Source organism: Haliotis cracherodii, unplaced genomic scaffold (assembly GCF_022045235.1).
Source record: "Haliotis cracherodii isolate W230 unplaced genomic scaffold, xgHalCrac1.p SCAF_9, whole genome shotgun sequence".
In the NCBI taxonomy this organism is placed as follows: domain Eukaryota; kingdom Metazoa; phylum Mollusca; class Gastropoda; order Lepetellida; family Haliotidae; genus Haliotis; species Haliotis cracherodii.
This window is the reverse complement of record NW_027266343.1, coordinates 25,225,124-25,252,781: the sequence shown is the minus strand read 5'-3', so window position 1 is coordinate 25,252,781 and position 27,658 is coordinate 25,225,124. Positions and strand designations below refer to the sequence as shown.

Sequence of the window (27,658 nt, the reverse complement as noted above, 5' to 3'; positions counted from 1 at the left end):
ACTAGCATTTTCTATTCTCCGCCAACTACAGTGTAGTTGGTAATTGTCCGTTGTTCGCATGTCGAGCCATAGCGCGTACTTCATGGTGAAGTATTCACCCATCGATACACCCCTGAGAGACAGATCTTTCGCGACCGCGTTAACTTCTGGGCTTCATTTTATTGAAGGGAGTTTTTTAATCTCATCCCATTGTTGATACGCTAGCATACCTTGACTATATAGTTGATTAGGAACGCCCTCGATAGTCAATTCTACTTTTGTAATCTTGGGATTGTAGAACGTCTCGGTATTTCTTTTAAATGCTTCAGAAGGGTCCTCGAACAACATTAAAATACCCTTCAACTATCTCGTGGAGACGTTCAGATTGATATTCCACATCATATCTTTTTTGTTTCTCATGATCTTTCGGTGTCGCAGCACTCGATCGTACAAAATAGCTAAACTTCCGGTATACTGGTTACGAATTTGTCTGGCTAGTTCAGGATCTGTTACCATATCATACTCCAGTGAGATATTGTCAATGGAATAGCTAGCATCTTCAGCAGCTCTGATTACTCTACCATAGTCATTAAAAGTGAGTTCGTATTCTAACCTATCACCTAGGGATGCTTGATAGAAGGGCATGTGACTATCTAGTAATTCAAAGTCAAGCGGAATATAGAATCAGTTACCTAATGCATCGGCAACAGCAATATCTTTTACGATGGTATTATCACCATTATCAGCACCCAAACACAGTCTCAATGTGTTCCGATTACAAATACCTTGGTACTGTAAGTTTTCCCGCTCATTATCCGTTCTCCAGAGATCCATGTAACAGAAATATACATCGCTATCATCAATACTCAAAACCTCATTACCGCTAATTTTAATAGTGATTTTCTAAACTATAGCACGACTTATGTTCTGAACAGGCTCCCTGCTCGCATCTGTAGAATTCAAACTAATTGTAAATGCTAGTCGGAAAGTTCCCGGAACTAACACATCATGAGAACCTAGATTGGGAAAGCGAACCAGAAGTGTTTGATTCTGATCCACGGTACTCGGGTTATTAGTTATAGTTACAGACTGGCGAATTGCTTTGACCCCTAATGGATCCCGAAGTCTACGTTGTGGGTTTAACTTGCGTCCATATTGCGAAGACATTGTTATATTAAAATTATGTTTACTTATGTTTAATATAAAAATGGATGATTTTAATCTAGATAACATAACTGATACTAGTACAATCGAGGAGGGTACTGATGAAACTAGCTTTGGTGGCATGAATCTTAGCAATGAACTTTTACATATCAACCGTTAATGATTATTACGATACCTTATAAATATGTTAGCCCAATTGGTCATGACTATTCAAAGTTTGAATTAGATGGTAAAGGAACATTGCGACTGCGTGGCGCTCCAGATATTGATCTTATGAATTCTCATACTCGTAACCCCCTAGCCTTGTCTACGATAGCCGCTAAACACGGTATCAGCACTGTTCGTGATGAATTAGGTTTTGTAGACTACTCACGAGAAAAACTTTCCGCGAAGACTACTAAGCTAAGGTTCTTCGGACTGCGCGTGATGAACTTGGTACTATAGATAATTTGGAAGAAAGCTCGAAGGTGGCCTCGGACTGACTCGGAGGAATCTTGGATACCTACTCTGATAATTCCACGGTCAGTGTACCATCCTCGGAGTTCAGTATAAGGAATTACGAGGTCTTGACAAGGCAATGCAAACAATGCGGGGAGAACTCATCAATAATATAGCCAAGCTATCCGAACTCGACAAGCATATAGCTTATGAGAAAACAAAACTTGAACAGGCAGATGATGAATTCAGTAGACGCCGCGTTACAGAAAGATTACGTAACTTAGAAGATGAAGCCTCGAGGCTGCTTCCAGTAATAGAAAGGCCCTTTGTTCACAAATCAGTCGTATTCGAGAAACTATCGATCAAGTCCTCAATGATGAAACTACACTGGCCGATAAAATAAAAAAAAAATTGTTCAGAGAACAGGGGATAACCATTGCCAGTATTTTAACCGCATTGGAATTTATTATATTGACTTTGACTCTCACGTTAACTGGTGGTAGCAGACCACCCACTCCGCCTAGTGATAGAGGTGGTGTAAAAGAGTGGATAAAAAAGCATTTAAAGGCATTAGGAGAAGCACTGGGAAAGCTCGCTGGGAAAGCCGCGTCTGCACTTCTAGGTACAATAGGGAGTATTGTTTCCTGGCTCTTGAATTTATTAGCTAAGACCACCACTTGGCTTAGTCAAAACTTGTGGGCACTGATCGTAGCAATTGCTGGGCTGTTGTACGTATCCGCTAAGAACTATTTAACTAAATCATAAGTAAACCAGCCGCGACTCCACCTACTATAAGCGCTGTTTTTTGTTGATTTTATAGCTGCCATATGTGGTGGTACTTGTGGTTGCGCGTTAGTAGATGTGTTAGTAGATATTGACTATTAGCTTGACTATTCCCGTTTCACCTGTGTTTGTTTGCATTATTAATTCAGTGTTAATATCTGAATTTATACCTGGTTTTTGTTGATCGGTAGCAATAACAATTTAATTATTATAACCTATCACTTGACCGATCTTAAGTTCCATATTGCTAGGAGATATGTATAGTCCTGGCGCATAAACATAGTCCACTTTGGATTGAGCGTACTGTAATACATCTTGATAACGCTTTATAGAAGATGGTATGTCAACTGGTGAAATAATAGCATCCTCCACGTTTGCGACAAACTGTTTTTGTGCATCGAGTGCCGTCCCAGAACTGATTATTCCCGTTCGTGTTTGCGATTGTGCACCAAGAATTGCCCATACATAAGTTCTTATTGATTCATCTTATCTCTTACAACTCCTGGGTTAGTAAATTTATTTTCTGTTTTATCATTAAGAAATTCATTCCAAGCGTTGCGGTATCATTCAGTTGTACAAATTTTGTAACAATATAAATTAATCCACTCTTAAAACTCATAATATCTCCTCTCCAATCGTTACTCGCAAGTTCCCAGCCGTGATACCACTTATGCGTTTTTAAATAAAGATCATGTATTCTTACATAAAGTTTGTTTGTCTGTAACAACCTAAATGGATTGAATGGTTTTTGGTGAATTTCTTCAACTAAATCATCACTTTCTTCTTTAACAGTTATTTGTCCATTGTACGGAACACCTGGTTAAGTCCTTTAATACGCCAATCTTTACTAGTAGAAATACCAAATTCCTGACACATACGATCAATAAGCGAACCTATTGTACGGATTATTTGTGGAATTCCATGCTCGATCCTGTGGTAATGGAGCACTAATTTCTTTAAGTACACGTCTAATCTGATAGTACACGTGAAACAGACTTATTTAGTTCAAATCCTGGGGCATAAAGAGATACACCACATCCTGTTGTGGCACACCATTTAGCAAAGTTTATCTGATTCTGCCAAAATTGCATCGGATTGTGAAACCAATCGTGCACCATTTTATCGCTAGTTGCTGTGAACCTGTATTTTCCAAAGATATCAGGGAATTTAACAAAAAAATTAGCACCAGAGGCACTTACTTAAATCGACTGATTAGTAATGTAAGTTGATTTCATATTTAAGTTATGATATAGTATCATTGTATATTTAATATGTATGTCACACTCCCAGGAATAACAAATGGTCAGTCTATTCAACTGCTTCATACTATCGATAACTCGGCTGGGCAACTTGAAGTCGCTCTATGTGATGTAAAGTATTACCCACAGTGGACTAATGTAAGTGCTGTGAGAAGAAATAATGATATACAACTATATGATAATGATTCCTTCACTAACATTGTTATACCTGATGGGTATTACAGCATATGCTCCCTCAATGATGAAATTTTAAAACCTTTGGGAGTTAGTCTCACACAAAATGAGTCGAATGGGATGCTGATTTTGAACTGTGGAGAAAAGCAAGTAATTCTTCTCCTATACTTAGAAGTTACACTTGGATTTAATCTCAGAACGGGAATAATGGTACCCAACGAAACACGGCATGGAGAAAAATTACCAGATTTAGTTCCCTATAAAGAGTTGTGCATCCATCTTGATCAGATAAGCACAACAGATAATATTCAACTCGAAAGTCCTTCTACTCTGTTGAGAGCTATTCCAGTCAAAGATGAAAAATATAATAGCGGTAGAACGGAATCTTGCTCAACATTACAATATAAAAAATTAAAGCGGGGTATTATTTCAGATCTCAAAATTTCTGTATTAGATGTAAAACATCAACCTGTGCATATAGGATACTTGAGTGTAACACTCCATATTATAAATAATGGTTGATTCATCAGGCCCTGGAACGCATAACCTTAGACAATGTAATACAATTGCGCTTTCCGATCTCGGAGACACAGAAGGTTTCGGTAAACCCGGTACCGATGGTAAGTTATACGCTTCACACTTACAAGATAATTATGTATACAAGCGGAAAGAAGTTACATTCACAGGTAATCTAGGAGATTAAAGCGATGTCGATGTTAGTAGACTCCATAAAAACACTTCGTATAATCTTACTCTCAACGATGATAATAAATGGACTATGGTCGAAGCAAACATCGAGTGGCTACTGAATATCGTCATTACCCCACCGTATGGGATGATGGGTAAGGCACATAATTTAACTAAGATAATAAATAGTGGGATCGTACTCGGGGCTTATATCCCATCAAAACGAAAAAGTGTGTTAGTCTCTCCCCTGCCAGAAAACCCAGGTCATATGTTATATAGTCGTCCAGCAGTAAAAAATGTTAGTTCAAATTTGGTTACTGAATTCAATGATATCAAGGATAACTTGAGTGCAATACCTAATATTTCTACGCTTATTATTGAAGTCTTGTTCAGAGATGCACCGGAAGATGCCTTCGAAATATCACCAGGTCTATCGATTAAATGGCTCAAGAAACATGAGCGTCGACGTTGCACTATTATTCATATTGGAGCATCACCCATTGCAACCCTTGAGGGGGTCCAAATTATTAAAAGTGACAGCATTTCTCTTACTAAGATATTCATGCCATATTATATACATTTGATATGGTTGATGTATACACTCAAAACATTTAAGCAAGACCAATTAAAGACTATTATATGATATAATGATATACACTATGGCTTTATATCCGGTGCTCAATGAGGCATCTGAAAAGTTGGATACTGTTGATGGATTTCGATTACATCAAATAAGCAACATAAAACATAAATAGATAAGGAGAGGGAGTTTAGACTTGGATTGTATAAAAAGTATTGTAGAACCGTTAATGCTCTCGATGTAGTTGACATCGCGCATGTAACGGCTAGCATGGGACTCGGTGTAGCCGGTGTCGGTTTATTATCAACAATAATCGCCGCGACTATCGTACTTGGCATAGAAATAGCCACCGGAGTCTCAGGACTGGCAGGAATAGCGATAAAATTCATTTCTCGTAAGTTGCAAAAGAAAGCATTAAAACATGATAATATTCGGATACTCGCCAAAGCAAAGTTGAACAGCATTGAGGACCATATTTCAACAGCATTAGCTGATTGTAAGATATCCGAGGATGAGTTTCGTTTAGTGCTGTCACAACTCACCAAATACAACGCAATGAAGCAGGAGATTCGATCCAATTCTCGTAAAACCAGTGGTATTAGCGAAGATGAGAAAAAAAAGTTCATAGAACAAGGGAGACAACAAGCGCATCAGTTATTCCGTGCCAAAACCAAAGAACTTGTTGGAGATTAAAAATAGATTGCTTCCTATCGTTGGATCATATTTAAATGAATGCTTACATTAGTAAAAATATTGATGATTCTTTTAATACAATATCATGACGATTGTTAAATGGCATTATCGTTTTGACATAAAATATTCCCTCTGTATTGGTGGTATAGGTATATGAATCTGGCTCTAGTGGAAGTGAGCCAGAACCCCCATCATCTATACTACTTTCTCGATTTTGTGTGGATAGATTCCCTGGGGTCCCGAGACAATGATATAAACACAGAGATATTCGGGGATGGAATGAGACTGGACTTCAGTCTTCCATCGCTCTGCTAGAGGGAAGTTAAGCAAACTGACAATTGAGATGTGTGTTTATGGCAGCATAGGGCTTTTGAAGGACATGACAAGTTGCAACGAGGTAGATACCACAGCTGTGATGGATTACCTAAAGTATATGCAGGACATATGCCGTCAAGCATAAAAATATATCTGGCTATCAATTCTCTTATATGGCCCGGAATATAGGGAGAAAGTGGAACAGGAAAACTTGCGTTGGGCTACAACTTTTTCGAATGAATCTACTTCTGCGTTCTCTATGAACATGTTGTAACGGCTCTTCTTTAACAAGCAGAAGAAGATGATGAAGCCGCTGTTTGAGTCCCACTTCTCAGCTATATCTCAGGGGATGGAGATGATTAGAAAGAAGGAGACAGTGTTTGCTAAGAAGAGTCTCCCGGCCAAGAGGCCGCATTGGGGACAGCCATCTGTTCAGACCACAGCCACAGCCATACGGCCTACCCCAGATACGGACCAGCCAGGTAGAAGCTAGATCTCTGCTTGGGTCCCGCAAGGCCTTCTTCCTCATCTAAGACACGTACCGTACGGGCACCACACGGACCCCATGGTAGCCCAGCAGACCGCATGGTCACCATCAACTGACTGAACCCAAGCCGACCGCTCAGACTGCATGGGATCATCTAGGGCCTACTGACCGAGACAGAGATTACATTATGGGACAGCCTAGCGGTTTGATGGAGGACCATCACAAGCCGTACAGACCTTACTCATAGCGGAAACCTGGACACCAGCAGATGATGAACCGCACGGTGAACATGTTATGACGAACATCCACCCCTCCCGGGAGTTACCTATAATGATTCTGAGGCGGAATCGGACCTACATGAGGAAGTAAATCAGCCTGACGATTCACTAAAGTGGGATTATACAGAGGGATACAGCTTTGTGGAACTCATTGTGGAGTTATATCACCTCAGGCCTGTACTCAAACCTCCAGTGACAGAAAATCCATCATCAAAGATGCCGGAATTTGGAGGATGTCATGCTCCTACATCATCTCAACATATCCACCAAACATTGCCATGGCCGAGTTATGCTGGCAAGGTGGTACATCAGGCTTCTGAAAGTCTACACAAGCTCAGACATGATGACTGGCTACACGGCTAACCTAACCTGCATTGAAGCGGAAGTTGTTTAAAACCCATGAATCTCCACTTCCGAACCACCAAGTTTTGGATGAGGAATACTGAAGTCACGTTTCCTGCTTCCTGGATTAAAGACCTGTCTATGACATCCAGACATTTGTGCATATATCAACTGGTTTGTCGCCGGTATCAGGGCACATCATTCCACCGTTGCAGACATCATATGATGGCATATCCGGAGAGACTCCTACGATTATTAGGACTGATCAGGTCGGACTCATCCACAGCCTGCTAGACACCATAGTCAGAATGCAGGAAGACTTACTCTCCACCCAAAGTCTGGATGTCTTCACAGCTTCTCTGGGTACCGCGTCAAAAACTACTAGCACAGATTTGTTCAAGAGCTGTTTCGAACCAAACGAAAAGGTTGATAATGTCGCAACCGATATCTGCTCCCAAGATGTTCAATGGCAAATTGGGACATGTCATAGACGAGGTCAGACAAGATACAATCCTACGATTCCAGGTGTTAACAATCAACCTAGCTGTCAAGGCAGATGGATCTTCCTATCCCCCGAAAGTTCCTGGGATCAGAAAGACTCGTCGTATAAACAGCCACCTAAGAAAAAGTTCATTCCAAACACCGAGTTGGAGGTACGAAAAACAACAGTCTTCTCAGGATTCATTTCTTCAGCTCGACTACAAGAAACGAGGATTCTATCGCTGAGGCAGGTCCAGGGGCAGAACACAGGTTTTGACTTCCTTGCCACCCATTCCGATGTTATAGACCCTTTTGACCCGGTGTTGTCTATGGACTGCAATTTACGCCTACGGTCTTTCAACATACCGGGGCCAGTGGGAGGGCGACTTCTGTCATACACCGAAAATTGGAAGCAGATTACGCCCGACCGGGGATATCAATAGCCATAGGTGTTTACCAGGATTAGGGCCCCAGTCATCAGGTTTGCCAACCTCCAGATAGTACGAATGCATGGGTCTCTGGACGATTTCCTGGCAGCAGACGAAGAGGAAGCTCAGTTGCACCAGAACATGCTATTTCTGGTTCAGCTTATGACCTACCTAGGCTTCCAAGTCCGAGACCACTCCCGTTCAAGATATTGTATACATTGGAGTGTGTTTCCAACTCCACAAGGGATATCTATGTCCACAGAGGATCGATTCTTCAAGACTATTACGTTGATTCAATCCCTATCAATTCAACCCAGCAGGTCTCTGAGGTGGTGGATGTCTCTTCTAGGCAACCTAACGTCTCTACAGGATATGTACTTCAACATGATGGACTCTCAATTGGAAACCATCCCATTCTAAACAGACTAATGAGATCCTTCCTACTAGAAGATGTTCTGACAATCTGGGTAATGCAGAGGGCTGCAGTGTTGGGGAGTTCACATGCTCCGAAAAGTTCTCTGTGGGATTGACTGTAGGCAGTGCTTCCTGGGAGAAGTCCCATTCACTGTCTGGGCTGCCTGAAGTGGGGGCAAGGGCCCTGAGTGGATGATGAGCCTAACCAGCCTCAATGTGCTGGGATTACACAAAGCCTCTTTGCTGCATTTTCTATTTTAATCTGTACATAAACAGCGAGCCTGACCATCCAATCCCGTAAGTAAACTCTTAAGACAAGCATGGTCACCTCTAATGGCAAGCATGGGTTGCTGTAGACCTATTCTAACCAAGATCAGGTAGTGTTTATACAGTTGGTTGGTTGGTTGGTTTGTTGTTTAACGCCGCACTCAGCAATATTCCAGCTATATGAGGGCGGTCTGTAAATAATCGAGTCTGGACCAGACAATCCAGTGATTGATATGATGAGCATCGATCCACGCAATTGGGATCGATGACATGTATCAACCAAGTCAGCGAGCCTGACCACCCGATCCCGTTAGTCGCCTTTTACGACAAGCATAGTCACCTTTTACGGCAAGTATGGGATGCTGAAGACCTATTCTATCCCGGAATCTTCACGGGTCTTATACAGTTGGGTAGATTGGGGAGTACCTACAACAGAGTGGAGCAGCCAGTTATGTACATAATGCAGGTGATGTAAGATTACAATCCTAACAGGTGAAGTCAAAAGTATAAGACTAGAACTGATTGGAATCTTTGATGAGTGGATGGTAACACATTTGATTGATGAGCCTTTTGATGTGGATTGGTTCTTGGAATTTTCTGATTTTGAAATCTTTGAAGTTGTTTGTAAGGGATGTCACGGATATGGTCTGATAAAGCTAAGAGTCAACTTTGGAACTCAGCTTTTATGTTCTTTTATTCAGGTTTTGAGGGTCCTTGATGTTTAACCAATATAAGCATTTACACAGAATGTGGTACACTGTCCCAAATAGTTCTTGCTGGTTGGTGTATAGTGGTTGTTGTTTGGCTTTTATTGTGTTTTGAATGCTGTTACTTCTCTTGAAAACTACATCAATGAATAAAGACAAACCCCAGAAACCTATCATCATCGACCTAGCAGACAAAGGCAAGGCAAATTAACTGTCATCATGGATACCACCCACTTCAACGCCTAACTGACATCATCCTCAACAGTCATCCACCTATAAGCATCTCAAGAGGACCCAACAGAAAGAGCACAAAACATTAATCGACCAACTATGTGACAACTATGAAATCAGCCCCACCCTCCACAAAAAGTACCCCCACCTGCCACGTTATGCCTGTGCAACCATAAAAAATCACAGGACCCTGTTAACGCCTGTCTCCTAGTCTGTTCCACTACAATACGGCTGAGTGCCTAGACTGCCTCCTTGCACCTCTTGGAAAGACTGATAAATCCTTTGTGCCAGACGCATCTGAATTCTGCAAGAAGATCCACGACATCCCCATACCAGACACCTTAGTCAGCTAGATTGTTTTCTACCTGTTCACCAATATTAATGTACCCCGTGACGATGCCACTGAAATCATCAGGATGCATGTTGATGAAATCCACCCATCCCTGGACACTTGTCTAACTGACAGCATTATCTGGCTGATAACACTTCCTTGATAAAGGTGTCAGAAGCAACACCGAAACATCATTCTTAATTATAATAAAGAAGTTTTTCCTCCATAATCTTAGATTCTTGACCGAAGCTGAGAATTCTCAAGGCAATACTTGATTCACAGACTTGATGTGTGACAGTTGTAACAATCTTCTTTGGGATTCATAAAACTTCAGTCTTACTGTCATTGAGTTTTAAGTTCTCTGTCATCCAGGATGATATTGAACGGACACAGCTTTCCAGGTATTCAACTCCAGCAGTTGATCACCAGTTTAGGAGCTTTTGATTAACTGTGTGTCATTGTTTTGGCAAGGAACAACAGCAAGTCAACAATCATGGTGACAGACAAATGTTCACTGATATGTGGCTGGGACACTCACCAAACAAAGAACTGTCATATTGGCAATGGCCTACCTTTAGAATTCAGCACCCTTATAAGATGACATGTCACAGTACCCTATGAAGCATTTGCATGATATTCCAGTGAAGCAATGCCCTGTGATATCAGCCCAGCAACAGGTTTGATGAGGGCCATTAAGAGTGTATAAGCTCCTCCCAGCACTGCTGTAAATCTGGAAAGTCTTGTGCAATGAATTTACTACAAGTGGCTAACGATAGCCTTAACTGCATCTGTAAAGTTTTGCGACACCCTGTTCATATGTTACTAAATAAAAGCTACTTTTGCAGGTGTTATATTTGATAAGTAAGAAGTGGCATTGTGAAATGGTAACTCAGTTACTTACTTAGTGACTCAGAGTCTGTCAGCAATTTTTAAACTACCGGTATAGATGCATGTGTTGTTGTAGTTGATAAGGGAGGGTGGAGTAACATGTTTAAATAACAGAACAGAACAGAACAGAACAGAACAGAACAGAACATTATTACGCTCAGGCCGAGATCCTCGGCATATGAGGTACAAAATGACAGCAAAATACACTTATAATAGCAGATATGTGGTTAGTCGGAAGATTTTACAATTTGCATTACATATTTACAGAATTTAATAAGGTTTTTTAATACAGATATCTCTTTACAAGTGAAAAGTCTTTGAAATTTAATCATATTAGGTCTTTTAGAATATGTAGGTGGGATATACAAAATTCTTTCTTTAGTAAAATATGGACATTTAAAAATAAAGTGAAATTCATCTCCAATACCATCAATAAAACACAGTTTACAGTACAGACTGGCTGGCGAATGTCTGGACTACTCGGTGTTATATGTCATTATGTCAACTCTAGACGAGATGTAGCACGTCAATGAACTTAGACTAATGACACTGTTGACACTTAGTGAAACACAGGATGTGAGGTATTATTTGTTTTATCATGTAGGCTGGTTTGACAACTTGTTGCAGTGAATTCTGGAAATATGCTTCCTTACTTCTATTGTTTGTTGTTGGTCTGCAGGAATAAATGCTTCATGAAACAATTGCGAGTGTGTGTCACTCACAGTTTTTGCTGTTCTTTCCTGCTTGCTCTACTTTCCAGATTTACAGTATATATCATCTCTTTAAAATATATCATCTCGTCACTGAAAAAGCTCAGAGATGTAAGGGGTTTCCCATACTTTTTACCAAGAATATCCTTGTCGGCACATTTATTAGCAAGCATCGATTATCATTTTCAAAACTTTCATTATTATCCTGCTTCAAATTATTTTCTCCTGTATCATGAGGACATTCAATCCTGGTGAGCAAAAAAGATATGGGTAAACTCACAGTAACAATCCTGCCTGCACTGAAGCTGATACCATCTCCAACAGTGTCTTGAAAATCAGCCACAGTTATGTAACTATCTGGTTGTTCTTGGATGTTGACATCACAAATTATGACAGTCTTGGTCTGAAACGAAGTACAATATCAGTGACATGTACATGCTTATGGTTACCATGACAGCACTGAATATGTCTGCACCTGGGTCTACTGGTAAATGTTCAAGTTTTGCCTCAGCACATAAAGGCCGTGTCTATTGTGAAGTGAGTTCAGATTATGAGTGAGTTTGGCTGATTGCCACTTTCAACAGAATTTCAAATTCATGGCATGAGAGCTTGGTGTGTGAGGAACTATAACCAGGGTATTTTGGAAAAAGGTTAACTTAATATGTCGTTTATGAAATTCTATCAAGTTCTAGGTTAAAGGGGCACTGATCTAACGCAATTCCCCGGGACTGGTTGTTGCCTTTGTTATTGTTTTTTCCCAGTGAGTACCCGGATGTATAGCAGAAATCTAGACTTGTTTGCAACCTCTGCTGCGCAATTCGTAAGCGCATCAGTCACTTTTATGGGTAGTAATAAGGGCGTATGGTCACATTGATCAACAAAATTAAATACAGTTTTCGAGATAATAAGGAAATGTAGGTATCTTTGTGGGTAGCATCGCAATGGTGACGAAGTTTTGATAAGTCACTTGCTTGGTAATTTTGCGATTTTCGTTTACACTATTTTGACTTGCAACACAAAGTAAATATTTCACCTGAGCATTGCTTTTTTATAGTGTGTATATTTTTTTACTGTCAAAATGTGTAACATTTTCAAATTTATTAAAACTGACTAAAAAACATTTCCATTTGTATTATTATGATAACGAATTCCAAACATTTTGATGTTTAATGTCATCACCAAGAGACTGAAAATGGTACGTTGAAAAGTACATTTCTATGTTGTTTGGCTTCTAATCCTACATAATAATCTGTTGTGATGTTTTTAGGCCCTTTTCATCATCTAAATCAATCTGGAAAGATTTTTTAGTCAAAATGACTGAAATATTTACACATTTTATGAATTGCCTTTGAGAATCACATTTTACAAATTGATGGTAATATATACACGCTTACAAAGGAAAAGACCTGTGAAAACAACGTCTATCGTGCATTGAAGAATTTCCCAACCAAAACGTAGAGAAACAAGAACGAATCGGTTCAAATGAAGGAAAACAAAATGCAAATACAATAATTGCAACCTACCAAATTTATGTGTATAAATTTTAATTTTAGGAGCTTCCTTGTTCGAGGAATGTATCCATGAATATCCACACAAAGGAACAATATCCCACTCGTCTGCAGCTGTACAAAGAAACTTATTGGATGTCACGTGTCTCTGTAACAATCAAATATTTTAAAAGATAAATATCGTTTCGGGATATTATAACCCGTGTTCGTTTCTCAACTGATCACATGGATTGTTTCAGGTGTTTCACATAGGTGTCAAGTCTCAAGGGTCGGCTGGGAAAGCCCACGTGACAACTATTTTCATAACGTCCACGGTTCCTAAAAAATCCATTGAGTGAAAGATAACAATGATCAATCAATCAACGTATTATCAGTTAACCCTTTGAACAAAGTATGTTGTTTTTACATCGGCACTTCACACCATGATATGAGTGTATTCCCTTTGTTTTAGTAAACCTAGACATGTAAACACTCACTTTTGACATATCCACTGTGCAAGATAACAGTAATTAATCAATCAACGACGCTATCCGAAATCCGAAAATGCTTTCACTGCATAGATACATTTTTTAGCATTACACTATAACCATCTGGGATATTTCCAAATCCGATGAGCTCCGCCTTTCTTTTTGTCTGTTTGTTTAGGCTGAAGAAATTAATTAACATGTGCCCTTTGTCGAAATCTTTATAGATCACAGTTAACCAATCAGTGTTTATGCAAAAATTCGTGAAACAAATATTGCCTCCAGCCTCCAAGTTTGTTTAGCTGTCCTTGCAGACGGTAGCCCAGTCTCTTGTCACGCTCAGTTGCGTTGCGCATCATCCGGATACTCACGGGGGAAAAAACAATAACAAAGGCAACAACCAGTCCGGGGATTTGCGTTAGATCAGTGCCCCTTTAAAATATGATATGGACATGGGAAGGGTGAATGTACTGGGAGGAGGTTATTGACTCTTTTTTCTTAGTGACAACTTCTCATCAGTAAAAGGGAATTAGCAGGATGAAGAGTTATTTTAGACAAGAAGAGTTTGACAGCACAAACTGAATCTGTCACTTGGGGAAATGGAAATTAGCTTCTATTGAAATAATAGTATGAGTCATTTTATATGACTTTAAACATTATTTTGGTGGGAGGAGCTAAAATTATCATCGATAGTATCTTCTTAGCTGTCCAGGTGTGGTGCGGGGATTTGGAAACTCACAGCTGAACAGAGAGGCTCACTGTATATTGGAAGTCCAGATCAGAAAACGTTAAGAGTTGATAAGAAGTACTATCAAACTCTTCCATGCATCTCTTAGGTGTTGTAAATGAATAAGTCAGGCTACAAGAAACCATCTGAGGACCTTGCGTGTATATTTATGTACAATTCCTTCATAAATAAATAGACTTGAGCAACCAAGCTGACTTGTACTTTTGAGAGAGCTACATCATTCCCAGAACCAAGGAGTGGTTGATCAGAACAAGTGACCAAGGGAGATACGTATAAAGGACTGTCAGAAATGCTAGAAAAATGCTCTTTGCCCGATGAAAAAGGATAGAATTTTTCACAGACTGTTGTTATTGAAATATCAAACAACTACTGATCGACCTACCTGTGGTTCGAAGTATTCCAGTCACAAGGAGTGCTATCGACAATTTTACAGGAGGAAAATTCAAATGAAAACAGCAAGTTTGGATTTATTCTAAATCCAGTGATGGCAGTCTAAAACGATTATAGAAATATGCGCATGTGACTCTGTTATAATGATAATAATGCAATCTTATGAAAACACCTCATCAACACACAAAAAATCACATGGAGAAAATGCTAGATGTGCATCTTCTAAAATAACCAAGAAGCCCATAGGGCCTGTATCGCTCACCTGGATATTTATGCAATCATGACAAAATATACATCTGCATTGTACATGTATATAATACTGCAAATATTTTGTAATTTTGACTCTGTCAGCATTGAAAATGGGTGGATGGCAAATCTGACAGCATGAACATGTATTTCTCTCGATACAAATGTAGCATAAAGTTCTGAACCGTTTCCATGTTATGAACCAGGATAAATCATGTTAAAGGTATTATTCCCTTCAAAACAAACAAATGTATACAATGTATCTGTTTATTATAGAGTGGGGATAACAGCCGTTTGCATGTTATGGTCAAGGTTCTAACTCCTTTGGGAGTGCCAGACAGATGAACAGAAGGGCCAGTCCTGGTAGCATATGTGCATTCAACCATATACACTAGGAAATGCATATAGATCGATATAGGAAACCATTTATTAGTTTAGATAGGGTGAATTATCGAACTGCCCAAGCTATGGGGTTTTCAATTCATTCCATCAAGTTGGCAGTATGATAAATAAAACTAAAAAGGTATAGGGGGTATCAAAAACAAAACCGGGATATAAAAGGATATTTGATAGAGGGTGACCAGGTGTAAAGTGTACAAGCTTTATTAGCAGAAGGTACCCCCCAATTTTCAGGGGGAAATATTCCATCATGTCTATAAGGTCACATTATCTCCACACCATTCATAACTATCACATCCAGGGCTTCCATATCATTAATTTACCTTGATGAATCATTCAACTGACCACATGTAGCTATTGGCAGATGGACAAAAAGCACCCACGGTACCATCAGGTAAAGGCAATAGTGTCATTGTTTTGCACGCCACAACTCATGATCTTGGGTGTATTGATGGATGTGTGCTAGTTTTTTAGGTAAAAGGAAATTACAGGAGGAGATATGGTTGGAACATCAACTATTGCCCCTTTCAAACAACCTCAGTATCATAGTCATGGATAACACCAGTTAATACAACATCCAGGAACCAGATACAGTCGCACCACATGAGTAGTCTGAAGGTGACCATTCAGGAATATATGACATTGTCGATGTGGTTTTCTAGAATTGAGGATGTCACCTAATCACCAGCAAAGTTAGCCATCTAACCCATTCAGCCACCGAGGCTTCCACAAAAATGAAAGTCCGACAACTGGTAGTCTAGATCAGATACGGCCATGGGAGCTGTGCAAATTTACACTTGTCAGTGGGGTACACAAAGCATGTGATCTAGACTACCAGTTTAGTTTTTGAATTACTGTTCTGTCTTTCAATTCAGACATTTAGAGAGATGAACAGCAAATGCACTTGATGGACTTCTTAAATTTTTTAATGCACTTTTACAACTAATGAACAAAAGAATAAGAAAAAGAGGGCATGTCATGGTAAGTGGTAAAGCATACATGCAAGTTGTTAGTGTATTGCATAGAAGGAAGTGACTTAAAGCATGCCAGTTACCATGCCGTTGTATTGTGACTGGAGGGGAATACATGGAATACTTACCTCAACAGAGTTTGGGCGTGGTGGTGGTGATCTGAGACTCCCACCTGTTTTTAGAGATCTGGTCTTTTTAACTTCACCGTAGATCCCCTGTTTTGGACCCCCTGATATCACCTCAGCTGTGTGTCCATCGTTCAAAGATATTCCGTCTTCAGTTTGTATGAGTTTGCTGATATTTGACAATTTGCCTATTATCGCCACTTCACCAACTGGATCATTGTTGTTTATTTTACAGAGGTAAGAAGCTGGGACCCATCCCTCCTCACTTTGATGTCTGCAATATAGAAAACAACTAGTGCAACAACACTGTAGCTACATGTTCATAAAAATTCACTTCACCTTAGCTAAAAATGACAACAAAAACATTTGGCTCATGTCAGCATAAATATGAAGAAATGCAAATAATCAAACATCATTATTGTATCATGGTTAACATTTATACTAAGTTATCTTATAATAATTAGATCTACATCAAGTGCTTTTATGAGTTATCATGGTGTAATATTTATACATCATTTCATATAATTATAGTTTAGCAAGTATTAATTATCATTAGGTAAAATGCATATATAAAATATCAGTAGTTTCAGTTATAGCTTATTTGATGGTTGATAGCCTAAGGTAATGGGAGCATCTTCTAGACATTCTATTCAATGAAACAAGGGTTACGTCTACATAGTTTAATTGATTTGAAGCTTTTAGATAAATGCTAGCCTAAGGTATCAAGATTCCATCTCCCAGACAAAGGATATTTATTTAAGTATAGCCCCCATACAAGCTCGTCTATAGTGCATTAAGGATTAGCACCCATACAAGCTCGTCTATAGGGCATTAAGGATTAGCCCCCACACAAGCTCATCTATAGTGACACCCTAATCTCTTTCAAAGCATCCAGTAAATATGTCAACAAGATTAGTGCCAGTCCAACAGGATAAACAGGATTTAGTATTCCCCTCTGTCTAGCCATCCATTTAGCTTAGGACACAACCAATCGTGTATCAACCAATCACATTCCTTTCTATTGTTCAAAATTTGTGTTAAATACATACTGTAGGCAGGTTTTAAGCACTCCCCAGGGCAGCATCCTCAGCCCAACCCTCTTCAATATAATGATAAATGATCTATTCGAGGGCTTATCCCCTAAACTAAACACTTCAAAATACGCGGATGACGGAGCCCTATGGATCCGCACTAAAAGCATTAAAATGGCAGAAAACTTAATCCAAAAATCTCTAAATAAAATACAACAATGGGCTGACAAATGGGGCTTCTCCCTTAACTCAGATAAAACAACAGGAGTAGTATTCAAACATAAAAACATGAAACCTGCCTACCCAATCCTCCAGCTAAACAACCAAACAATCAAATTCCAAAAACAAACAAAATTCTTAGGACTTATTTTCGATCAACACCTCACCTGGGAGGCTCACGTCCAAAACCTAAAAACTAGATGCAGCAAAGACCTGGCTCTAACTGGGGAGCCTCCAAAGATACCCTCCTCTCACTATATACAACACTAATTAGATCAAAACTAGACTACGGCTGTGCCATATACAATACCCTAAACAACTCTCTTTCTAAAAAACTTGACTCAATACAATATCAGGCTCTCAAACTAATTACACGCACCCAACATGGCACCTCCTACACCTCACTTCAGGCCCTTACAGGAGAAATGCCACTAAATCTACGCAGGGAACATCTAAGCCTTAATTTCTGGGCCACGTCCCAAACAAACCCTCTCATCCAAAACCTAATTAACCAAAACATTAGCCCAAGAAACCAAGCTCTAGCTCGCAAACACCCCTTACTCACCCCAATATCCCAAAGAATAACTACCTCAATGAACACCAAACTCAAAATCTTAAACAAAACTGCAAAAAATCAAATATCTTCACCCCTAAACTTAAAATACCCCAAATAGACACAACGCTAGCTAACCAAATAAATAAACAAACCGACCCAAACATAGCTAAAACCACCACACTTTCATACATACACGAAAATTGGCCAAATTGGTGTCACATATACACTGACGGATCTTCAGACCCGATCTCCAACCACACAGGCTTCGGAGTCCATACCACACAACCAGTTATATCCACACAATCTTACCGACTCCCTAACAACCAATCTATATTCACGGCCGAACTTATGGGCATGGCCTCAGCCCTGCATAACCAACAATCTAAAAACAACAAAAAAATCCTAATTCTCACTGACTCCCTTAGTGGACTACAAGCCCTCCAAAACAAAAATACCAAAAAACGACCTAAATTAATAAACCAAATACTTAAAAGCTCCAACGACCTAACAAAAGCAGGCAAACAAATAACCTTCTTGTGGATCCCCGCCCACGTAGGAATTTACGGCAACGAAAGCGCCGATAAAGCAGCTAAATTATCTCTCAAAATACCAGAAATAAGCCTAAACCTACCCATCTCAAAATCAGAAATTAAAAGTGTAAACAAACAAAAAATAACCAAAAAATGGCATAATCAATATCAAAACTCAAATAGCCAAATCAAAAAAGTGCTCAGAAAACCACTAGCCAAACCTAAAATCCTACACCCCTCTAAAAAAATTGACAGATTAATTACAAAACTCCAAACAGGACACACTAACCTAAATAACCACCTAAAACAACTTAAAAGACACACCACAGGCAACTGCCCCCACTGCAAACAACCCGAAACCACAGAACACGCACTCATTCACTGCACCCACTATCAAACACAGAACCACACTACAAACCACCCTCAATCTAAATAAGGTTCCTACTCTAGATGAAATACTAAACCCTCAAAATAAACTAGAAAACTTCAAGGCCCTAGGCGTATTCCTAATCAAAACAGACCTGATTAAGCGCATCTAAAAATTAATTAATCTACCAATCCAAAATCCAATAAACATACAAACACCCACCTTACCCGGCTCCCTTAGTTCCCTCCTCCACCCACCTCGGCATTATTCCAAATTTAAAAATTTCAAAAAATCAATATAAGCAACCCCTAAAAGCCCCCTCTTGGGTTGCACACACCACTTTCACCCTTCTCGGAATACACTAAATGGTCCGGCCAGGCCCGTGTGCGAAATACGCTGTAGTCGGAAAGCGCACGTTAAATCTTCTATATCAGTCAGTCAGTCAGGTTTTAAGGTTTCAGTGGAACGCCAACGGACTCACCTCCCACGGCCATGAACTAAAAACTAAATTTAAACTAAATAAAGGCCCTCACATTGCTTGTATACAGGAAACCAAATTCTCAAAAAAATCGAAATTCACACTACCTAACTACAACTCAGTTAGAACTGACAGAGCTAAACCGAAAACAAGAAGAGCCGCAGGAGGACTAATCTTACTTACTTAATTACGTTTGGAGATTTAAAGTGCGCTTTCCGACTGGAGCGTATTTCGCACATGGGCCCGGTCGGGCCATTTAGCGTGGTTTTGAAGGGAAAATAAAGGTGTTGCAACCAGAGGGGGGTTTTAGTGGTTGCTTATATAAGTTTTGGAGATTTTGAAATTTGGAATGCATGCCTAGGGGTGTGGTAGTGTACTAAGGGAGTGTGTTGGTGTGTGTTTGTTTGTTTATGTGGTGTGGTTGAGTGTTTTTAGATGTGGATCATTAGATTGGTTTTAGTTAAGTATACGCCTAGTGCTTTAAATTTTATTATATTGTTATGTGGATTTAGGATTGATTCTAGGGTTATGGCTTTATCTAGTTTTAGATTTGTTTGGAGTGTTGCTCGGTGGGTTTGGTAGTGCGTGCAGTGTAAGAGTGCATGTTCTATTGTTTCCAGGTGTGGGCAGTGTGGGCATTTTCCGGTTGCGTGTTTTTTTATTTTTAGGAGTTGACTGTTTAGTTTAGTGTGACCTGTTTGGAGTTTGGTGATTATTCTATCAATTTTCTTGGATGGATGGAGGATTTTAGGTTTGGTTAGAGGTTTTTTGAGGATTTTGATTATCTGTGTGTTTGTTTTTAGGTATGTCTTATGCCATTTTTGGGTGATTTTACGTTTGTTAATGATTTTGATCTCTGCTTTAGATATTGGTAGATTAAGGCTTATTTCAGGAATTTTGAGGGATTTTTTGGCGGCTTGATTGGCGTTTTCGTTTCCATATATTCCTACGTGGGCTGGGATCCAGATAAATGCTATTTGTTTGCCTGCCTCTGTTAAGTTATTTGCGCTTTTGAGTATTTGGTTAATGAGTTTAGGGCGGTTTTTGGTGTTTTTATTTTGGAGGGCCTGTAGTCCACTTAGTGAGTCTGTGAGTATTAGGATTTTTTTATGTTTTTTAGCATGTTGGTTATGGAGGGCGGATGCTATGCCCATTAACTCTGCAGTGAAGATGGATTGGTTGTTTGGGAGTCGATAAGATTGAGTGTTCCAATTTGGTTGTGCTATGTGGACTCCGAAACCTGTGCGATTTGTGATCGGATCGGAAGATCCGTCTGTGTAGATGTGGCACCAATTTGGCCAGTTTTCGTGTATGTAAGCTAGTGTGGTGGATTTAGCTATGTTTGGATCGGTTTGTTTGTTTATTGAGTTTGCCAGAGACGTGTCTATTTTGGGGATTTTTGGGAACAAAAAGTCCAACCTGAGGATCTAAACAAACTACTCAAAATAAGCGATAAATCTACTATATTCCTAGGAGACTTTAACACTCACCACCCTACATGGAGCATAGATGATAAAATAGATAATCATGGCAAATTAATCTCCGAATGGATAGAAACAAACGACCTAGTACTCCTTAATAGCAACCAACCCACGAGGTACGATAAGATATACCAAAAAATGTCGGCTATCGACCTAACCATATGCACCGCAGATCTAGCACAAAGCACTCAATGGGAAGTGCACGACGTCCCGCTAGGTAGCGACCACTTCCCCATAAACATAACCATAGGAAATACAAACGTACCAATCCAAACAGAAAACCAAGAACCAAAATTCCATTACAATAAAGCTAACTGGTACCAATTCCAAGATATCTGCAACGAAGCTAACTTAAACGAAATAGAAAATAATGATCCAGAAACCTATTGTAAAAACCTAACAGACTATATAATAAACGCAGCCAAAACCTCCATCCCCTTCAAAACATCTAAGACAGGCAAACCGACGGTACCATGGTGGAATGAGGAAATAGAACAGACTAGACGAAAACTTAATCAGCCTTCAATAAAGCAAAACACGACTACAAATATTTAAACATAGCCCACGAACTAAACCACCAGGTTCAAAAACTAGTCCAAATAGCCAAAAGTAGAGACTGGAAAAAATTCTGCGAAGGTATAAATAACCGTACAGATGCCAGAACGGTCTGGCGCAAAAAGCAAATAATCTCGCCAACCACTTTTCGGCCGTTAGCAGTAACAGCAACTTCAGCCAAAAATTCCAAGATAAACTTAAAACAGAAAACAAACCCACAAAAGAACCAAACGATAACAATCTAGAAATAAATCAACCCTACACAATGGAGGAGCTCCTCTACGTAATCCAAAACAGGAAAAAGGGCACAGCCCCAGGATTAGACCTAACCTCTTACCAAATAATTAAAAAACTCCCCATAAAACTACTCCAGGCACTACTCAAACTATACAATCTCATCTACCTAAACGGACAGGTTCCTACTCCCTGGAAACAGGCCCTAGTCATACCAATCCCTAAACCTAATAAACCAGCTAATCAAGCTAACTCATAGAGACCAATATCCCTAACTTCAAACTTATGTAAAGTAATGGAATCAATGGCTAAAAATAGATTACAACATTACTTAACCCAAAATAACATCATAAACCCAGATCAAAGCGGTTTCACTCCTGGCCGCTCAACCCTAGATAACCTCGCCCGACTAGAACAAGATATTAAGACAGGACAACTAAATAAACAATATACCACAGGCATCTTCTTAGACTTCTCTAAAGCTTTCGACATGGTATGGCACGATGGGCTAATACAAAAACTTAAAAAAATAGGACTCAAAGGTCAGATAATAAACTACATCCAGGACTTCTTAAACAATCGTAAAATAACCGTGGGTATAGACCAAACTCTATCGGACCAATGTCCCCTAGAAAATGGCACTCCACAGGGCAGTATCCTCAGCCCCACCCTCTTCAATATAATGATAAACGATCTATTCGAGGGTCTATCCCCTAAAGTAAACACATCAAAATTCGCGGATGATGGAGCCATCTGGATCCGCACTAAAAGCATGAAAATGGCCAGAAATCTACTCCAAAAATCTCTTAATAAAATACAGTCGTGCCTCGTTTATACGGACACTTGCGTCATTTCACAATTCGTCCGTATAAACGAATTTCCGTATAACTGAAACCAGCTTCTTACTGGAAGAGTTACTTCCCTTCAATTATGTAAAATACACAAGGTAATCTTAATCCCTAGATATAAAACAATTCCTCTTAATGTTCTCGTAATACGTAATCAAGGTCAACTTTGACCTCTGACCTCCACAGACGCCATATTTATCGAAGGGGATTACATGTACAATAAACAAGCTCGTCTCAAACGTAACTCAGTGTCACTTGGTTAATTGACTTCTCACGAATCAAAGGATTTCCACCAGCGGAAGTGTATTGTCCGGATAAGTGAGACAATTTTGAGTGTATTTCAGTGTTTTGTGTATGAAAATGACCGTCCGGTTCCGGAAACTGAATTTCCGGATATACGGGTAAATTTGTATAGTAATTATTTCGTTTTGAATGAAAATCGTCCGGGAACCGAGGTTTCCGGATATCTGAAGTCCGTATAAGCGGGGCACGACTGTACAACAATGGGCTGACAAATGGGGCTTCTCCCTTAACTCAGAAAAAACAACAGGAATAGTATTCAAACATAAAAACATGAAACCCGCCTCCCCAATCCTCCAGCTAAACAATCAAACAATCAAATTTCAAAAACAAACCAAATTCTTAGGACTTATTTTCGATGAACATCTCACCTGGGATGCTCACATCCAAAACCTAACAACTAAATGCAGTAAAGACCTAAACACCCTAAGATGCCTAACTGGCTCTAACTGGGGAGCCTCCAAAGATACTCTCCTCTCTCTCTACATATCCCTAATTAGATCAAAACTAGACTACGGCTGCGCCATATACAACACCCTAAACAACTCTCTATCTAAAAAACTTGACTCAATACAATATCAGGCTCTCAAACTAATTACACGCACCCAACATGGCACCTCCTACACCTCACTTCAGGCCTTAACAGGAGAAATGCCACTAAGTCTACGCAGGGAACAGCTAAGCTTAAATTTCTGGGCCGCGTCCCAATCAAACCCTCTCATCCAAAACTTAACAAACCAAAACATCAGCCCTAAAAACCAAGCTCTAGCTCGTAAACACCCCTTACTTACCCCAATATCCCAAAGAATAACAAACTACCTAAATGAACACCAAATTAAAAATCTTAAACAAAACTGCAAACAATCAAATATCTTCACCCCTAAACTTAAAATACCCAAAATAGACACAACACTAGCTAGCCAAATAAATAAACAAACCGACCCAAACATAGCTAAAACTACCACACTAGCATACATACACAAAAATTGGCCAAACTGGTGTCACATTTACATGGACGGATCCTCAGATCCGACCTCCAAACACACGGGTTTCGGAGTCCATACCACACAACCAACTAAAACCACACAATCCTTCCGACTCCCAAATAACCAATCAATATTCACGGCAGAACTAATGGGCATGGCCTCAGCCCTCCACAATCAAGAATCGAAAAACCACCAAAAAATCCTAATACTTACTGACTCCCTAAGTGGACTACAAGCCCTCCAAAACAAAAATACCAAAAACCGACCTAAATTAATAAATCAAATACTTAAAAGCTCCAACGACCTAACAAAAGCAGGCAAACAAATGACCTTCTTGTGGATACCCGCCCACGTAGGAATATACGGTAATGAAAACGCCGATAAAGCAGCTAAACTATCCCTCAAAATCCCAGAAATAAGCTTAAACTTACCCATCTCAAAATCAGAAATTAAAAGTGTAAACAAACAAAAAATCACAAAAAAATGGCATAACCTATATCTAAACTCAAATAGCCAAATCAAAAAAGTGCTCAGCAAACCACTAACCAAACCAAAAATTCTCCATCCATCAAAAAAAATCGACAGAGTAATCACTAAACTCCAAACAGGACACACCAACCTAAATAACCACCTAAAAAATTAAAAAAAACACACTACAGGTAACTGCCCACACTGCAAACAACCAGAAACCCCAGAACACGCACTCATCCACTGCACACACTACCTAACACATCGAACCGCATTACAAACCACCCTCAATCTAAACAAGGCTCTCACTCTAGAAGCAATACTAAACCCACAAAATAAACTAGAAAACTTCAAGGCCTTAGGCGTATTCTTAATAAAAACGGAACTAATAAAACGCATCTAAAACCATAATAACCTACCAAATCAAAATCACATAAACAAACAATCATCCACCATACCCAGCTCCCCATCGGCATCTATTCCAAATCTCAAAATTCCCAAATTTTATATAAGCAACCCCTAAAGCCCCCTCTTGGGTTGCACAGACCACCCTCGCCCCTTTCGGAAACACATTAAATGGCCTGGCCGGGCCCGTGTGCGAAATACGCATCAGTCGGAAAGCGCACGTTAAATCTCCCAAGTAAGTAAGTAAGGTTTTAAGCAGAGAAGGGGTTTGACTCTCTTACCAAGCAGAGCTCTCTCCCACAGCCCAGAGAGTGTACCGACTCTCTGTGGAACCATCAGTTATTTTCTAAGTATATTGTAAATTGTTAATTGTTCTTGTAAATAAAATTGTGATTAGTCTCCTGTGACTCTGGCTCATTGCTGACTAATTCCCCAAGAAAACCAGCACGTCATTTGGAAGGTATTGTTCACCCAGAACAGTTCCATGATAATTTGGCGGAGAATCATCGTTTTCGGAACCACGGAGTCCAGGAACTAACTACAACCAGCTACAAGAACCCATTGGAGGACATGTCCAACCGTGATCATCTGATGGAATAACAAGCAAGCTGCATCCACCTCTGACCTCAACACTGGATTAAAGACAACCAACTCCTCCAAAGGCACCAACAAAGGAAGAAAAAGTCTTCAAATATTGTAAGTACTACATTGTTGATTACTTGTCTTCCTTTAATTTAGTACGGTACATACTAATAGGTGTCATGGCAAATATGGAGTCTGGTATGGAAAGTAACTTTGAAAGTGAAATTCCAACAGTGTCTTTAGTTACGCCCCTTGCCAAAAGTGTAATTCAGGCAAAATTTGGCACAAAAACAACAAATTGCTCCCATTATCCTAGTCAAGAAACGTGATAGCTCATTTAGATTTGTTTGTCACTACAGAAAGTTGAATTCTGTCACTTTACCAATGTCATGGCCTCTTCCTGTTTTTGATGATGTTGTTGATAACATCGCCAATGCACAAGCTAAGATCTTCTCAACTTTAGACCTTGCTAATGGCTTCTTCCAAGTGCCATTACATGAAGATTCAAAGCATAAAACTGCTTTCGTCACCCATCAAGGCCTTTATTAGTTCAAACGTTTACCCCAAGGTTTGACAAATTCTCCACTTTGTTTTCAACAGCTCATGAGCAAGGTGCTAAGAAAATTGCTTTTTAAGGTTGCGCTGATTGATGATTTGATAATTTACAGCAAAAACTTTGAAGAGCATCTCCAACATTTGGAGCAAGTATTTTACTATCTGAAACAGGCAAAATTGACACTAAAGCCATCCAAATGCAATTTTGCAACGGACAAAGTTTCTTTTCTGGGTCTTGTTTTATCATGTGGAGGTGTTCAAGTTGATGACAAAAAGATTGAAGCAATTAGAACCTTTCCAGTGCCCAAATCACAAAAGCAGATCCGCTCCTTCTTAGGTCTCACAAACTTCTACAGGAAGTATGTGAAAAATTACGCTCACATAGCGCTCCCACTGAATGCCTTGCTAAAGAAGCATTCAGAGGCAGAAGTAGGAAAGAAGCCAAAGTTCCAATGGTCACTTGAGTGTGATCAGGCATTCAACACACTCAAACATGCTATGAGTAATACACCTGTTCTAGCTTATCCAAATTTTGACAAAGAATTTCTTCTCGCAACTGATGCCAGTGATATGAGCATAAGTTTTGTTTTGAGTCAAAAAGATGAGAAAAATAATGAACATCCAATAGCTTTTGGTGGTAGAGCTCTACATGGCAGCGAAAAGAACTGGAGCATTACAGAAAAGGAAGGCTTAGCTCTAGTTGAAGCCATTAGATCCTTTCGTCCATACCTTGCAAATTCCAAATTCACAGTCTACACTGATCATATAGCATTGAAATGGCTGAAATCCATCAAGGATGCCACAGGTAGGTTAGGGCGATGGTCTTTGGAACTTTCTACCTACACTTTTGACATTGTTCACCGCAGCGGCAAAGCCAATGGAAATGCCGATGCTCTCTCACGTAGGGAATATGAGGAAAATGTTAACTGTAATGATCAGACAGAAGAAGATGTTGAGAAAACAGTCTTCTCAGTAACTTCAACTCAGCAAAGCAAATCAACTAGCAATACCACAATCTTGCCAAACACCCATTCATCCACATGGGTCACACAGACAACTCAGACTGAGGATATTTGCACACCTATTGTCAATCACTTAGAATCAGACACACAGACAACACATTGGTCAGTCACCTTTGAATATGAAGAGGATTATCAGTCAGTACCAGTTAATGTTGTCGCAGCATTACATGCTACAAATGCTGATGTTACCCAAGACGCATTGGTTGAAGTAAGTATAAAAGAACATCCAAATTTACGTCACCTACAAAGGATTTGTCCAGATTTCATCCAAATCTTTGACTACAAAGAGGATGATGTCCTTCCACAAAATGAAAAGGATCGTCAAAAGATTCTTTTCGAAGCCAATACTTTTGAAATTGATGAAGGCATCCTATACAGATTTGTTCCACAAAGACAGAAAGGCCATGCAGACAAGTTCATTAAACAGCTGGCAGTCCCAAGAACCCTCAGAAATCAAGTCCTGCAATCCTATCATGACTCAGAGTTTGGCGGTTGCCACCATGGGAAAGAAAGGATGCACAACACCATGAGACCTAAGTACCACTGGCCCAAAAT

The 27,658-nt window shown here is 39.6% G+C and overlaps 1 protein-coding gene across 6 annotated transcripts in view; it reads right to left on the bottom strand.

The window, feature by feature from the left end:
* Nucleotides 1-27,658, bottom strand: part of LOC139452295 (SH3 and PX domain-containing protein 2B-like) — a 291,496-nt gene that overhangs the window by 27,540 nt on the left and 236,298 nt on the right. For all 6 annotated transcript variants that reach the window (XM_071233713.1, XM_071233712.1, XM_071233711.1 and 3 more), the window contains 2 exons: nt 16,490-16,760; nt 11,916-12,038 (listed from right to left, as the gene is read on the bottom strand). In XM_071233713.1, the coding sequence (XP_071089814.1) occupies nt 11,916-12,038; nt 16,490-16,760 (394 nt within the window). The remainder of the gene's footprint in view (nt 1-11,915; nt 12,039-16,489; nt 16,761-27,658) is intronic.